This window comes from Protobothrops mucrosquamatus, unplaced genomic scaffold (genome assembly GCF_001527695.2).
Source record: "Protobothrops mucrosquamatus isolate PMUCROS unplaced genomic scaffold, P.Mucros_1.0 scaffold578, whole genome shotgun sequence".
NCBI classification, from domain to species: domain Eukaryota; kingdom Metazoa; phylum Chordata; class Lepidosauria; order Squamata; family Viperidae; genus Protobothrops; species Protobothrops mucrosquamatus.
In genome coordinates this window covers 612,026-625,302 of record NW_015386879.1, presented here as the reverse complement: position 1 = coordinate 625,302, position 13,277 = coordinate 612,026, and the positions used below count along the sequence as shown (strand labels likewise).

The following is a 13,277-nucleotide window of genomic DNA, read 5'->3' as shown; positions in this document are numbered from 1 at the left end:
TGGTTATTTAGGATTAAATGCACATCCAGGGGTGTCCGTGTTTGCTGGGCGGGGATTAGGGGAGTTAACATCCAAAACATCTGGAGAACATTGTGTGGAGGAACCAAGATGGAGATGCTTGAGACTTCACACTTCTTCTTCTTCTTCACACTTCTCTCTCTTGGTTTTTTTTTTTTTTCAGGCTGTGAATCTGGCTGGTGCTGGATTGTTTGGGGAGATAAGCACAGCGACCACCCCGGCTTCAGTGCCAGCAGCGATGGCCGTCTTGAACTTGCTTGAAGAAGATCAGTTGGAAGGTCTTCCTCTCTCCACGTGCCTTGCTCTTCTCTGGGAGGAGCCCTGTTGCCATGGGGCAGAGATCATCGGCTACCACATAGAGTACGGGGAGAAACAGGTCTTAACAGTCAACAGAGTCACAAGCCATGTTCTGGAGAACCTGCACCCTGACACTTTATACAGGTGATTGGCCATTTTCGATCACCGCACACAGGGTTGGACGGGGCCAGCTCGTGTCTCTTCAGGTTTTTATTCATTAAATTTGCATGCTGCCCATTTCACTGTCAGTTGTACAATGATATCTACAGGTCATCCTTGACTTACAACGGTTTGTTTAGTAGTAGTAGTAGTAGTATCTACAGGTCATCCTTGACTTACAACGGTTTGTTTAGTAGTAGTAGTAGTAGTAGTAGTATCTACAGGTCATCCTTGACTTACAACGGTTTGTTTAGTAGTAGTAGTAGTAGTAGTAGTAGTAGTAGTAGTAGTAGTATCTACAGGTCATCCTTGACTTACAACGGTTTGATTAGTAGTAGTAGTAGTAATAATAATAAATAATAATAATAACGATATCTGTTATACCATCAAACATCCACATCTGCCTATCCCAGGTCCTTGGTAAGGACTCGATAGGTAGACAAAATGCCAAATCCAGTCTGAACATCTGGCTGACTGTGTGATGATCCATAATAATAATAAAGTTGGAAGGGACCCTGGAGGTCATCTAGTCCAACCCCCTGCTCAGGCAAGTAACCCTATACCATTTCAGACAAATGGCTGTCCAGTCTCTTCTTTAAAACTTCCAGTGTTGGAGCATTCACCGCTTCTGGAGGCAGGTTGTTCCACTGGTTAATTGTTCTAACTGTGAGGAAGTTTCTCCTTACGACTTACGACCGGTTTTCACACTTATCATCACCGTTGCAGCATCTCCATAGTCACATGATCAAAATTCAGATGCTTGGCAGCTGGTTCGTGTTTATGACGGTTGCAGTGTCCTTATGTGGTCCCCTTTTGTGACCTTCTGACACCTTCACAAGCGCGTTATTAACTTAACAGCTCCGGCAATTCACTTAATCCCTTTGCAAAATGAAGGTCATTAACTGGGCCACAATTCACTTAACAACAGAAAAGGTTGAGCGCAATCGTCACAATTCGAGGACTCCCTTTAAATCAGAGCAAAGGTTCCTTCGTGCATTCCGAGTCTGTCGTCTTCTCCTCTCATACAGGGGACCCTGGGTGGTGATCTTCTCCTAACGCCCGCTTTTTCTCTTTTTTCACTCCCTGGTAGAATCCGAATTCAGGCCTTCAACAGTCTTGGAACTGGTCCTTTCAGTCCCTCCATTAAAGCGAAGACAAAGCCTTTACCTCCAGACCCTCCACATCTGGAATGTGCCGTCTTCAGTTACCAGAGCCTTAAGCTGAAGTGGGGTGAAGGTCCGAGCAGAGCTTTAATTGCCAACCCCACCCAGTTCAACTTACAGATGGAAGACAGGCTGGGCAGGTGAGATATATTGGCCTCATCGTGCCTGGGAAAAGTGCCTTTGAAGTGGCAGATTCAAGATTTAGAGAAACAATAACAATAACTACCCAAACCTCTTGTGCATGGAGAGCAAATGAAAAGACATATTTGCTTGCTTAACTTCAGTGTCTTCGGGGAGATTACTTACGTTGCCGTAATACTCTCCCCCAAAAATATTGTTTTGAAGTTCCCCATCATCTAATTCAGGGGTAGTCAAGCTTGGCTCTTTTATGACTCGTGGCCTTCAATTCCCAGAATTCCTGAGCCAGCTTAGCTGGCTCAGGAATTCTGGGAGTTGAAGGCCACGAGTCATAAAAGAGCCAAGGTTGACTACCCCTGATCTAATTGAATGCCTTGGGCTACACTCCTATTCTATTGAATAGTGTAATCAGGGATATAACAGAATTACAAAGTTGGAAGAGATCCCCTGTTCAATCAGGAGACTCTATACCAGAGGTCCCCAACCTTTTGGGCACCAGGGACCGGTTACACGGAGAAAGGTTTTTCTGCAGACAGGAGTGTGGTTTTGTGTGCTGCCTGCATCCCATGGATGGGGCTTTGTGCGGACCAGTTGCTGGCATGCTGCGGCCCGATACTGGTCCACGGACCCAAAGGGGGTTGGGGACAAACAGCTGCCCAATTTCTTCTTACATGAATACGTTCAGTTGATAGGAAGAGAAAGCCAGCCCATCAAAACTCAAAGATCTGATTAAGTGCACTTATTTGAGATTTATTTCTCTGCCACTTTCCATTAAGAAACAAAAACGCTCCACAGCTGCTATGACACATGGAGGAAAGTAAAATATTTAATTGGGGGAATAGTCTTCATGGATGATGCACACCTAATAAATCTTGCTGGAGCGTGATCTTTAGAGATTCTTGTCCTCAGAATGTCGCTCAGTCTTTGCCATTTGCTGATAGATAAAAGTCTGTGTGTGGTTTACAAAGCTGGTGAAAGCTGCCCTGATCAAATTCAAGCTAGCAATGATGTGTCACGCACTGCCGGACAACAGAGACTGTTTTAGCCCATGCTGTGAACATGAGTAGGACTCAACAACTTTGGGGTTTATTGACTGAATCAGGAATGCTTGAGTAATAGTAATAATAAAGTTGGAAGGGACCTTGGAGGTCATCGAGTCCAACCCCCTGCTCAGGCAGGAACCCTATACCATTTCAGACAAATGGCTGTCCAATCTCTTCTTAAAAACTTCCAGTGTTGGAGCATTCATCGCTTCTGGAGGATGTTATTTTTGAGACACCAAACCTTTTAAAAGAAGTTCACCTGCATGATTGGTGGGTGGTCCCAAAGGTGCTGTTTCAAAGAGCAGCTGGACTTTCACATCTCTTCTCTTCCCGTTTCAGGTTCATCACTGTCTACAGTGGACCTTGCCACACCTATAAAGTGCAGCGGCTGAGTGAGTCTACGACATACTATTTTAAAATCCAGGCATGCAACGATGCAGGTGAAGGGGACTTTTCTGAAGTTTACGCCTTTGCCACAACCAAATCACCACCGCCTGTCGTGAAAGGTGAGGGGCATTTAGCACATGTTAATGGTGTTTATAAAATGGAGCAAGATTTGACCCCTTCAAAGGAGAGCTTCTTCAATACATGAGTGTTCGATTATGCTTTGATAAATGATACTTAAAGATATAGGGGGTTTTGGGTTTTTTTTGCCAGCCAACATAGTTTTGAAAGAAATTAGACTGAATTTAGTTAAAGGCAGGATGGGTCTCCTCCTGTCACTTTGTTTTAGAAAAATGTAGATCAGTGTTTCTCAACCTTGACAATTTTAAGGCATGTGGACTTCAACTCCCAGAATTCCACAGCCAGCAATGCTGGCTGTGGAATTCTGGGAGTTGAAGTCCACATGCCTTAAAATTGTCAAGGTTGAGAAACACTGATGTAGATGGTCCTCAGATAAAGCGCACAAATTGCAAAATGTATCAGCCCTCCCAAACCTTACCTTCAATGATCCAAAACCACTTCTTAGAAAGCCCTTATTTAGATGTCCCTGTTGTGATTGGGTAAATGCATTTGTGTTGTCATTTCCCAAAGAAATAATAATAATAATTTAATTTATACCCCGCCCTTCTCCTCATAGGACTCAGGGCGGCTAACAGCCTTATAAAAACCACAATACAATAATACAATAATATCTATATTAAAAACCGAATTAAAAGAAAATATTTAAGGAGGCCAATCATTAAAATTATCCTTAAAATTGCCCTTAAAAAACCCCGCTAAAATTCCCTAGGCCAGACCCGCTTGTTGAAAAAGCCATGTCTTTAGGGCGCGGCGGAAGGAGGGGAGATCCGGAGTCACCCGGATCTCTGGGGGTAGTTCGTTCCAGAGGGTGGGGGCTCCCGAGAAGGCCCTCCCCCTGGGGGTCGCCAGCCGGCACTGTCTGGCTGACGGCACCCTGAGGAGACCCACTCTGTGGGAGCGTACCGGCCGATGGGAGGTAACCTGCGGCAGAAGGCGGTCTCGGAGATATCCAGGTCCGATTATTATCCAGATCACTTTTGCCCAATTTAGGGTAATATACCCAGATCTGCGAAGCACTGCAACACCCAGTAACTCAACTATTGAAAGGCTTCCGTGTTCTTCATAATCTCTCCCAAAGAGAGTTAAGTCCTTGACTTGACAACCATTTGTTTTGTGATCATTTGAAGTTAGGACACTGGGAAAAAAGTGACTTATGACCGTTTTTCACATTTATGACCATTGCAGCATCCCCTTGGTCACGTGATCAAAATTTGGATGCTTGACAGGTATTTATGACGGTCGCAGCGTCCTGGGGTCACACGATTCCCTTTTGCGACCTTCTGACAAGCAAAGTCAACAGGGGAGGCAGATTCACTTCGCGACTGGGTTGCTAACTTAACAAATGAAGTGATTCTGTGGTAAGAAAGGTTGTAAAATGGAGCAAAACTCACTTATTCTCTTCCTTAGCAACAGAAATGTTGGGCTCAGCTTTGGTCGTTAAGTTGAGGACTACCTGTAACCCAGCGGGACAGTATCACGAGGGGACATTGCAGGAAGAATCCCAAAGCCTTAATTTCAGCAGCACCTTCTTAAATTATTCCCACCAAATGTGCATTTGAAACAGAATCAACCTGGTAGAATTAATTTGCCAAGAAGCTCCACTGGATGGAAGAAGAGCTGGAGGAACAGATTTTGATACGGTGACCTTAAGCCCAAGTTGCACTTTGAAATGTTGCTTCAGTTCATTCAGGGGAGAGTGACGCCCGCTACTTATCATTAGCTAAAAGGAGGGCAATGTGTAGCACGAATGTTGAAGTTCCAACTTGTAGGTCTTCTGTTGCAGCACCTAAAGTCCATCAGCTGGGAGACAATGTCTGTGAAGTTACCTGGGAGCCTTTACAGCCAATGAAGGGCGATGCCATTGTTTACATATTGCAGCTTGCCACTGGGAGGGAAGCGGATCAGGTAATCCCAGAATGATTTTTTTAAAACAGATATTATGGGGAAACACTCCCACCCACCCCAAATACAATAACTCTGAATGCATTGTTACATATAAAGCAGGGGCATTTAACCTTGGCAACTCTTAAAGACCTTGGCCAGCTGGGGAATTCTGGGAGTTGAAGTCCACAAGTCTTAAAATTGCCAAGATTGGACACCCTTGTGATAAAAGATTATCACATGAATTGTCAAGCGCCAGGAAAATCGGGAAATTCAGGCAGTTCAAATGAGTATTAAGGATTTACTGCGAGCCTAAGCTCTCTACAAGAATCTGAACTAGGATTCAGTCAAGGGGAATTGGCAGTAGACAAGTCAATGGAATTCAAGGTGGGCTGGATTTAGATGGGACTCGTGATTAATGACACATTTGACCCCTCGGGCTCAGCGTGGTCATCTCCTACATCAGTGTTTCTCAACCTTGGCAACTTTAAGATGTGTGGACTTCAATTCCCAGAATTCTCCAGCTAGCATTGCTAACTGGAGAATTTTGGGAGTTGAAGTCCACACATCGTAAAGTTGCCAAGGTTGAGAAACATTGTCCTACATGGATCCCTCTTCCCAATTAGACCACCAGGTGGCCTCTCAGAATAACAGTGTAATCAGAATAACAGAGTTAGAAGGGATCTTGGAGGTCTTGTAGTCCAACCCCTTCAAGCAGGAGACCCTATTCCATTTCAGACAAATGGCTGTCCAGTCCGGCTGAATCACAGCTTACCGGGTGCTGGGTAACCTGTTACTCAAGTCTATGCACCTGAACGTTACCCAGATTGCCAAACATTGTATTAGATGTGACCATTAGATGTGACCATTGTATTAGATGTGACCATTGGTAGATCATCATCTTTTCAACCAGAAGGTTCAAAGATTTCCTGGAAGGACCAGAAGACCTTCTGTCTGAACCTCAAGGCGAGAGTCGCTGCCAGTAAATGTGAGCGTTACGGAGTTCATAGGCCAGTGTATATAGGCCTTACAGGTCAGGATAAGGCAATATTTAGGGTCTCCAGCTGGATAGCCAGGAGTACCAAGATAGGCATATCCAGATCTTTCAAGAACCAGTTCTAGGCCCCATCTGATGCTTTAAAAAGGGATTTGCCACAGAGCAAAAGGCCAACTCCAAGCATAGCTTTTATTTCCAAATGAGCGCAGTGCAGTGTGTGTTGGAAGGGGTGCCCACCTGTCCTCCCCAAAGCAAAGATAAGCTTAGATGGGAGCACCTAGGAGGCGTTGAGGGGGTGCAGTGGCCATCAGCAGTCTTATCAATCCCGTTTTCATTCAATGGGGGTTCCAAAACTGTCCATACCCATTTTGGGAACATGACCGGAACATCTCAAGAATTTCCGGTAGGCCCCAAAGTTTGAAGATTTCTGGCTTTGTGGAGCCCGGTTGCCTTGTTCTCAGCTCTGATGTGTTGTCTTCTCCTGCTCCTGCCTCAGATCTACAAGGGACCAGATACTTCCTACCGTGTCCCCAACGTGCAAACGAACTGTGAATACCGATTCAGGGTGTGCGCTGGGCGCCAGTATCAGGACTCCACTGGATGGCAAGAACTCTTTGGCCCGTATAGCCCAAACGCCACTTTCTCATCTCAAAAGCAGGAGTTGCTTGCGCCGTCTTCGGAGCCGGCTCCCGAACTCCTGAAAAGCAAGCGGAAGGCGCTGAGCGACGAACAGTTTGCGTTTCTCCTCCTCGTCATCTTTGCAACGGTTGCCATTTTGTTTGCCGTTATCATCCAGTACTTTGTGATCAAGTAAGTCGGTGGCCACGAGAAGCGACTTCATCACTCAGCTTTATAATTTTTTTTTTTCATACGGAAGTTTTACGGCTTGGGGTATTTATGTAAATTCCAATTAAAATGCTAGCTGGGAATGATGGAAGAAAGACAACACATTTCCATTTTTGCTGCTGAATAAACAGGTTGGACGGACAGGATGCCTTCCCCTCCTCTCCTCCCCATGACCAACTTCCCTCCGGGGACCCGAAGAAACCTGGGGGGAGGAGAGGGGAGAGAGAGGAGGAAGGGCAGACTGACCCGAAGAACATCCCTGTTACAGCACAGTGGTGCGCCTACTAATCAGGGTTAGCTGTTGAAAACAGCAGAAAAGAAAAAAAAAGCTGCCTTAATTCTCAAAGAGTTTTGACTTAATTTTCACAGTAAGTCCTGAATTCTCAAGTCCAGCGAGAAGGGAGGGCAGGAGACGAGCCGATTGGGTCCTGTATTCTAGGACGCAGCTGGAGGAAGCCACCTCAGATAATGCTGTAGATAAAAAATCCTACCCAAATACTGTCCACATTGACTTTCAGCGATAGCGCAACGTTAATTTTTCCAGTTCTTTTAACTGGGGGGGGGGCTGTCCTGTCCCTTCTAGGGCAGCAGCAAGTGTCCGTCAGCCTTTTTGAGTTTTTAATCCAAGGGGTCCAATTTACCTGGATGCAAGAGAGATTTGTGTTGGTCTTGAAATGTGGCGAGAAGCTCTCCTCTGCCCCCCACCCCCGCGTCCCCCCGCCCCGCTTCCAGAAGCGTTCATTTCTGATTTGAGATGCTTTCTCTTGTTGGTAAAAAAAAACAAAACAACAACAACAACAAATGGATGGCCCAATTCAAGATCTCTTCTCTGTGTCCGAGAGACTTAAGAATACCCTGTGCTTCTGACTTTAAAAAAACAGAAACAAAAACCGCTGCAGCGTTGGTTTTTCTTTTGTTTTCCAAGGGGAAAAAAAAAAAGCACAGCATTTTTTTTTTGTCTTTAATGAGAACAAAAAAAAAAAAGTGCATTTATGATAAATGTTTCACTATTTGGCTCAAACTGAGCAGAAATGTTTTTTGTACTATTCTTAACGTGGAATTAAAAAGCCGACTCTCTCGGGGGGGGATATCTCTTTTTTTTCCCCCCCCCATTTAATTTTGTTTCTCGGGGCGCCCTTCTAACGTCATCCACCTGATCAAGTCACGTGTGAAAATTATTTCTCCCCCCCCTTCTTCTTTCTCTCCCACCTCCTTAACCCCTCCCTTCTCCCCCCCCCCAAAAAAAAGTTAGGTCCAAGTTTTAACGTTAATTGTCACCTCATCCATAGCGGTTCTGTGTTCCACTGTTTTGGGTCTTGTGATTCCAAAGTCTTTTCAGTTTGGGATGAGAATTTCAGTAACATCTCTTGGCTCGTTTTTTTTTCTTTTATTTGTTTGAGGGGCTGGGGACGCGGGTGGGAGGGCAAATATCATGCACTACAGAGAAGCTGTTCTGTGTAAGGCCTCTGCAGCAAATACCTGTAAAATAAAAGTAATTAAACATTATCTGCTACTTTGAAAGCTGGAAACCATCCGTTTTGTTCTTCGGAAGAAGAAACTAAAAACAACAACACAACGACTAGGCATTTTGTTGAGTTTTCCATATTGGTAGGGACCGAAAAGCTCCACCTTAACGAAACATCCGAATGCTTGTACTTGTATATGGGACAGTGGACGTAACTTGTAAAACTCATGTTTAGCTTGAAACATGTCTGTTTCCAAAACAACACAACTGGCTGTTAATTCATCATGATAGCTTATGGTTTGTGGCATTGTGTTTGCATTTCACACCTGGGGGAAAACACTCACACACACACACAAACACACGTAAATGATATCATATCACTATCTTTAAAGTAGATTTATGGTGCAATCTGAAATTTATCTCTTTTCCCCCCCCCCATAAAATGTACTCTCCTCTTTTATGTGATCTATTTATTTTGATTTAAAAAAAAAAACAAATTCTGGAAAATGTATGTTTGAATGTATTGTTCTACTTGTAGCAGAACTTTTTAAGTTTAATCATTTGTTGTAATGGAAGCCTCTGCTCAGTGTTGAAAAGAGTTTTATACAAATGTTCGTGTCTTTAGTTTGCAGGAATGTTTACAACCTGTTCTCTTTCATTTCGTTTCATACTTCACTTTTTTATAAAATAAAATAGATTTGTCTTTGGCAGATTTCTGTTGCGAAAGTGACAAAAAAAACCCACAAAATTAGGTGGGGAGGGAGAGATCTCACCGAATTGGCAAGAGTGTGAGAAATACATTTTTTTTTTAAATTAGATTTTCTGAATGAAATACTAACCAAAATTATGACTTCCTAGAAAGTTAAATCTTTAATTTGTATTTGTAATTGCCACAAAATGTTTATTATATTTCCAGGAAGTTTACTGGAAAGCATAATGTAGAATTTTATATTTACAGCTATACATTCCAGATTGATGTACCTAGTGGCATTAATGTATTAGGTCTCCTTTTTCTCTTGTATTGTAATTTTTGCCGTATTTCATACTTATGTTAAACCTGCCAGGCATCGTATTACTAAATTGTAACTATCAAATAGATAATATATTTAATATGGCCAATAAAAATAAAAAAAACGTTGTTCACATTTGGGGTTGTGGAGTTGCTGTGTCTCATCTCTCACACATACATACAGTGTACAACCAGGCTCTCCAAACTTGGCAACTTTAAAAGTTGTGGACTTCAACTCCCAGAATTTTAAAAGCTGAAGTCCACAGGTCTTAAAAGTTGCCAAGTTTGGAGACCTTTGGTGTACAGGAATTGGCCCGAAGCATAGAACAAACATTTTCAATATACTTATTTCTTTTTTAACACCATCTACAAAGAACATCTTGAGTTTTTCATCTTCCCGTGGGTGAAATGTAAAGATAGATCCTTGCATCCTACACTCATATTCCCTGATTATTTGATGGTCAAAATTGAACAGTGATATATTGTCAACCAGCTACTATCAAAATTAAAAGTTCAAACGATCTGAACCCGATGACCTTTAACATCCCAGAATATTTCTCTCCAGATAGCATCAACCAGGCTGGACATTATGCTGAGGTCCTTTGAAACACTTACCCATCAGATGTGGGTAAATTAATTCAGGTGGATCACCCGAGTCCGCTGGGGGTTATGGTATCTGAAGCTTATTACTCCCAGAAGAACTTGCATTTTTGGAAAAGCCAAAGACCTGATGCTAAAATATGGGAAAGAAAGTCCGTTCACTTTCTGTTTGGCTTAAAATATATTCCTTACTACATTTACAGAAGCAGGAAGCATTATTAAACTAGGAGCAAATAAGAAAAACAAACAAACAAAAAACGGAAGCCAGCACTTCTTTTTCCATTACGTATTTATACAGAGTAAAAAGATTGATTTCTATCGATTATCACCAGCGCGATAGTTAGTCCTCCACTTACAACTACAGTTGAGCCCAAACTTTATGCGGCTAAGTGAGAGATTTGTTCGGTGAGTTTTGCCCCATTTTACGACTTTTCTTGCTGCGTTTGTTTGTGAATCACTGCAGTTGTTAAATTAGTAACAAGAGTTGTTAAACAAATCGAGTTTCTCCACTGACCTTGCTTGTCCAAAGGTCGCAAAAAAGGATCACATGACCCATCATAAATCTGAGTCGGTTGCCAAGCGGCTGAATTTTAATCCCACGACAAAGTAGGTGTGAAAAATGGTCATGTCACTTTTTTCTAACAGTCACTAAACTGTTGTAAATCAAAGGCTATCTCCAATTCAACACATATGACATCCCTGTAATGCATTAAGGTTGGTATACTACACCCCCTTCTTAGCTACAGGTGATTTATTGTACTCTGGAATAGAACAAGTTTGGCTCCAATGGATAAATTGAGTACACTTTCAAATTCTTAATTAGAAAGCAATTAGCTGCTCTTGGGGGAAAACAAAGCTAATGCAATTTCAAAACTTTTTTTTTTTAAGAAAGGGAGTGGATCCCAGGAGTAATAAGGATGAAGAGATTTGTCCTCTCCAAGTCAGAGGAGGAATTAATGTGAGAGGAGGAATTTGACCTTGGGTGTTAAAAATATGCCAATATCTTTAGAAGTAACATTGCATCAAAAGAGCTCTAAAGAAAAACCATACAGCACTTTAAGAATTAATAATAACATCAAATCAGACCTTGACAAAAATCAGCCAAGATTAAGAATCTTAATTCTTAATTCTTTTAGGAGGGCTGTTTTAACATGGGTCAGGTTAAAACATGTCAAGTTATTCTGAATTACACAACAATGTATTTTTGACTCCAAAGGCATTTTTGTTACACAAAATATAAGGACCCCACCTGTCTAGAATCTCATTAAACATAAAGAACAAAGTTTATGGTGGTTTTAACAAAGAGGATAAATAATCTTTAGCTGACATAATTCAATCTGATCAGACTGCAACAGACCTAAAAAGATACATGAGATTATCAGATATTGAATTTATTTGATGCCCTTCTTGTTTCAAAGCAACTCTTTTTGAACGCCACTGACAATATTAAGCAGAAAATAGGAAAGTGGTTTTTAACTTTTAATCTTAGAAAATGAAAATAGAGAAATGAAAATATGGACTGACCTTTTATATTCTTGAAAAATACAAATCATGTCTCAAATTTTCCTTCGTGGATATAAAGGATTTACAACAAGAATCTAAGGCAGCTGTACCATGGAATACAATTAGAAAAATGTAGAAACAGAAAAAAAGGCCAAATCTTATATATTTATGGCATTAGAACCTTTAGGGTGGTTCTAGAGTAAAATTTAAGGAACCAAACTGATGATGCTGTATAGCCATTGATTTATTTTTTGCCCTGAATAATAATAATAATAATAATAATAATAATAATAATAATAATAATAATAATAATAATAATAATAATAATAATAATAATAATAATAATAATAAAAATAAAAAAAAAAGTTGGAAGGGACTTTGGAGGTCATCTAGTCCAACCCCCTGCTCAGGCAGGAAACCCTATACCATTTCGGACAAATGGCTGTCCAGTCTCTTCTTAAAAACTTCCAGTGTTGGAGCATTCACCGCTTCTGGAGGCAGGTTGTTCCACTGGTTAATTGTTCTAACTGTCAGGAAGTTTCTCCTTAGTTCTAGGTTGCTTCTCTCCTTGATCAGTTTCCATCCGTTGCTTCTTGTCCTGCCTTCAGGCGCTTTGGAGAACAGCTTGACTCCCTCTTCTTTGGGGCAGCCCCTGAGATATTGGAACACTGCTATCATGTCCCCCCTCGGTCCTTCTCTTCATTAAACTAGACATACCCAATTCCAGCAACCGTTCCTTATATGTTTTAGCCTCCAGTTTAAAAAATGGTTTGGGGACTTTCACATTTCAGGTAATGTTCTGCTTCCACACAGAGAACACAAATGGAGCAGAAACAGAAAGAGGAAACACTTGGTATCAATCTTTGCACTTTCCACATGTCTCAACCGATCAGAGCACTAAGGCAGCCATCGAAGGAAGCCATCTAGACCGCTTTCTTACCTCCAGCTTGCAAGAGTGGCTCCTTTAGTCGATTTGCAGATCTTCAAAAGGGAAGGTGGATTTTGTATCCGAAGTTGCAAAACCTGGTCCCCAGGGGCTCCTTAAAGGAAGAAAAGCTGTTAGAACAGAATCAAGAACCACATTGCTTTGCTGGCTGAGAGGCTGGAAGTTGGGCATTAAAAAAAACCCGGTTAAGTGCCAACTCAGTTGGAGAAACAGTCCTCTCCTCACTGCACCAAACACCTCATCCTCCTGCTTTCCTTTTCAACCATCCATCTATCCTGCCATTTAAACCGCTGGGCCTGCCTCTTCCACTCCTCCATAGCGTACCCATCTATCAGAGCAAAGAGCACCCAACGTCACCTGGGAAAGGTAAGAGGGAGAATGGAGATTTGGCAAAGTGGGTTCAAAAGCTGCCCCATTAAAACTAGACCAGCAAGAGCATTACGCTGGAGATGTGTCTTCCCTTCCTTCCAAGACGTCACCAATGGGGCCTCCTCAGGGTGCCGTCGGCCAAACAATGTCGGCTGGCGACCCCCAGGGGAAGGGCCTTCTCTGTGGGTGCCCCCACCCTCTGGAACGAACTACCCCCCGAGATCCGGATGATTCCGGATCTCCTTACTTTCCGCCGCGCCCTCAAGACATGGCTTTTCCAGCAAGCGGGCCTGACCTAGGGAGGATTTTAGTTAGGGA

The 13,277-nt window shown here is 42.5% G+C and overlaps 1 protein-coding gene across 1 annotated transcript in view; it reads left to right on the top strand.

The window, feature by feature from the left end:
• The window catches only part of FNDC3A (fibronectin type III domain containing 3A), a 41,898-nt gene extending 34,818 nt beyond the window's left edge, over window positions 1–7,080 (top strand). Inside the window, exons 21-25 of the mRNA XM_029284422.1 lie at window positions 182–459; window positions 1,565–1,777; window positions 3,158–3,324; window positions 5,127–5,248; window positions 6,718–7,080. Coding sequence (XP_029140255.1) covers window positions 182–459; window positions 1,565–1,777; window positions 3,158–3,324; window positions 5,127–5,248; window positions 6,718–7,035 — 1,098 coding nt within the window. The 3' untranslated portion in view covers window positions 7,036–7,080. The remainder of the gene's footprint in view (window positions 1–181; window positions 460–1,564; window positions 1,778–3,157; window positions 3,325–5,126; window positions 5,249–6,717) is intronic.
• The last annotated feature ends 6,197 nt before the right edge of the window (window positions 7,081–13,277 follow it).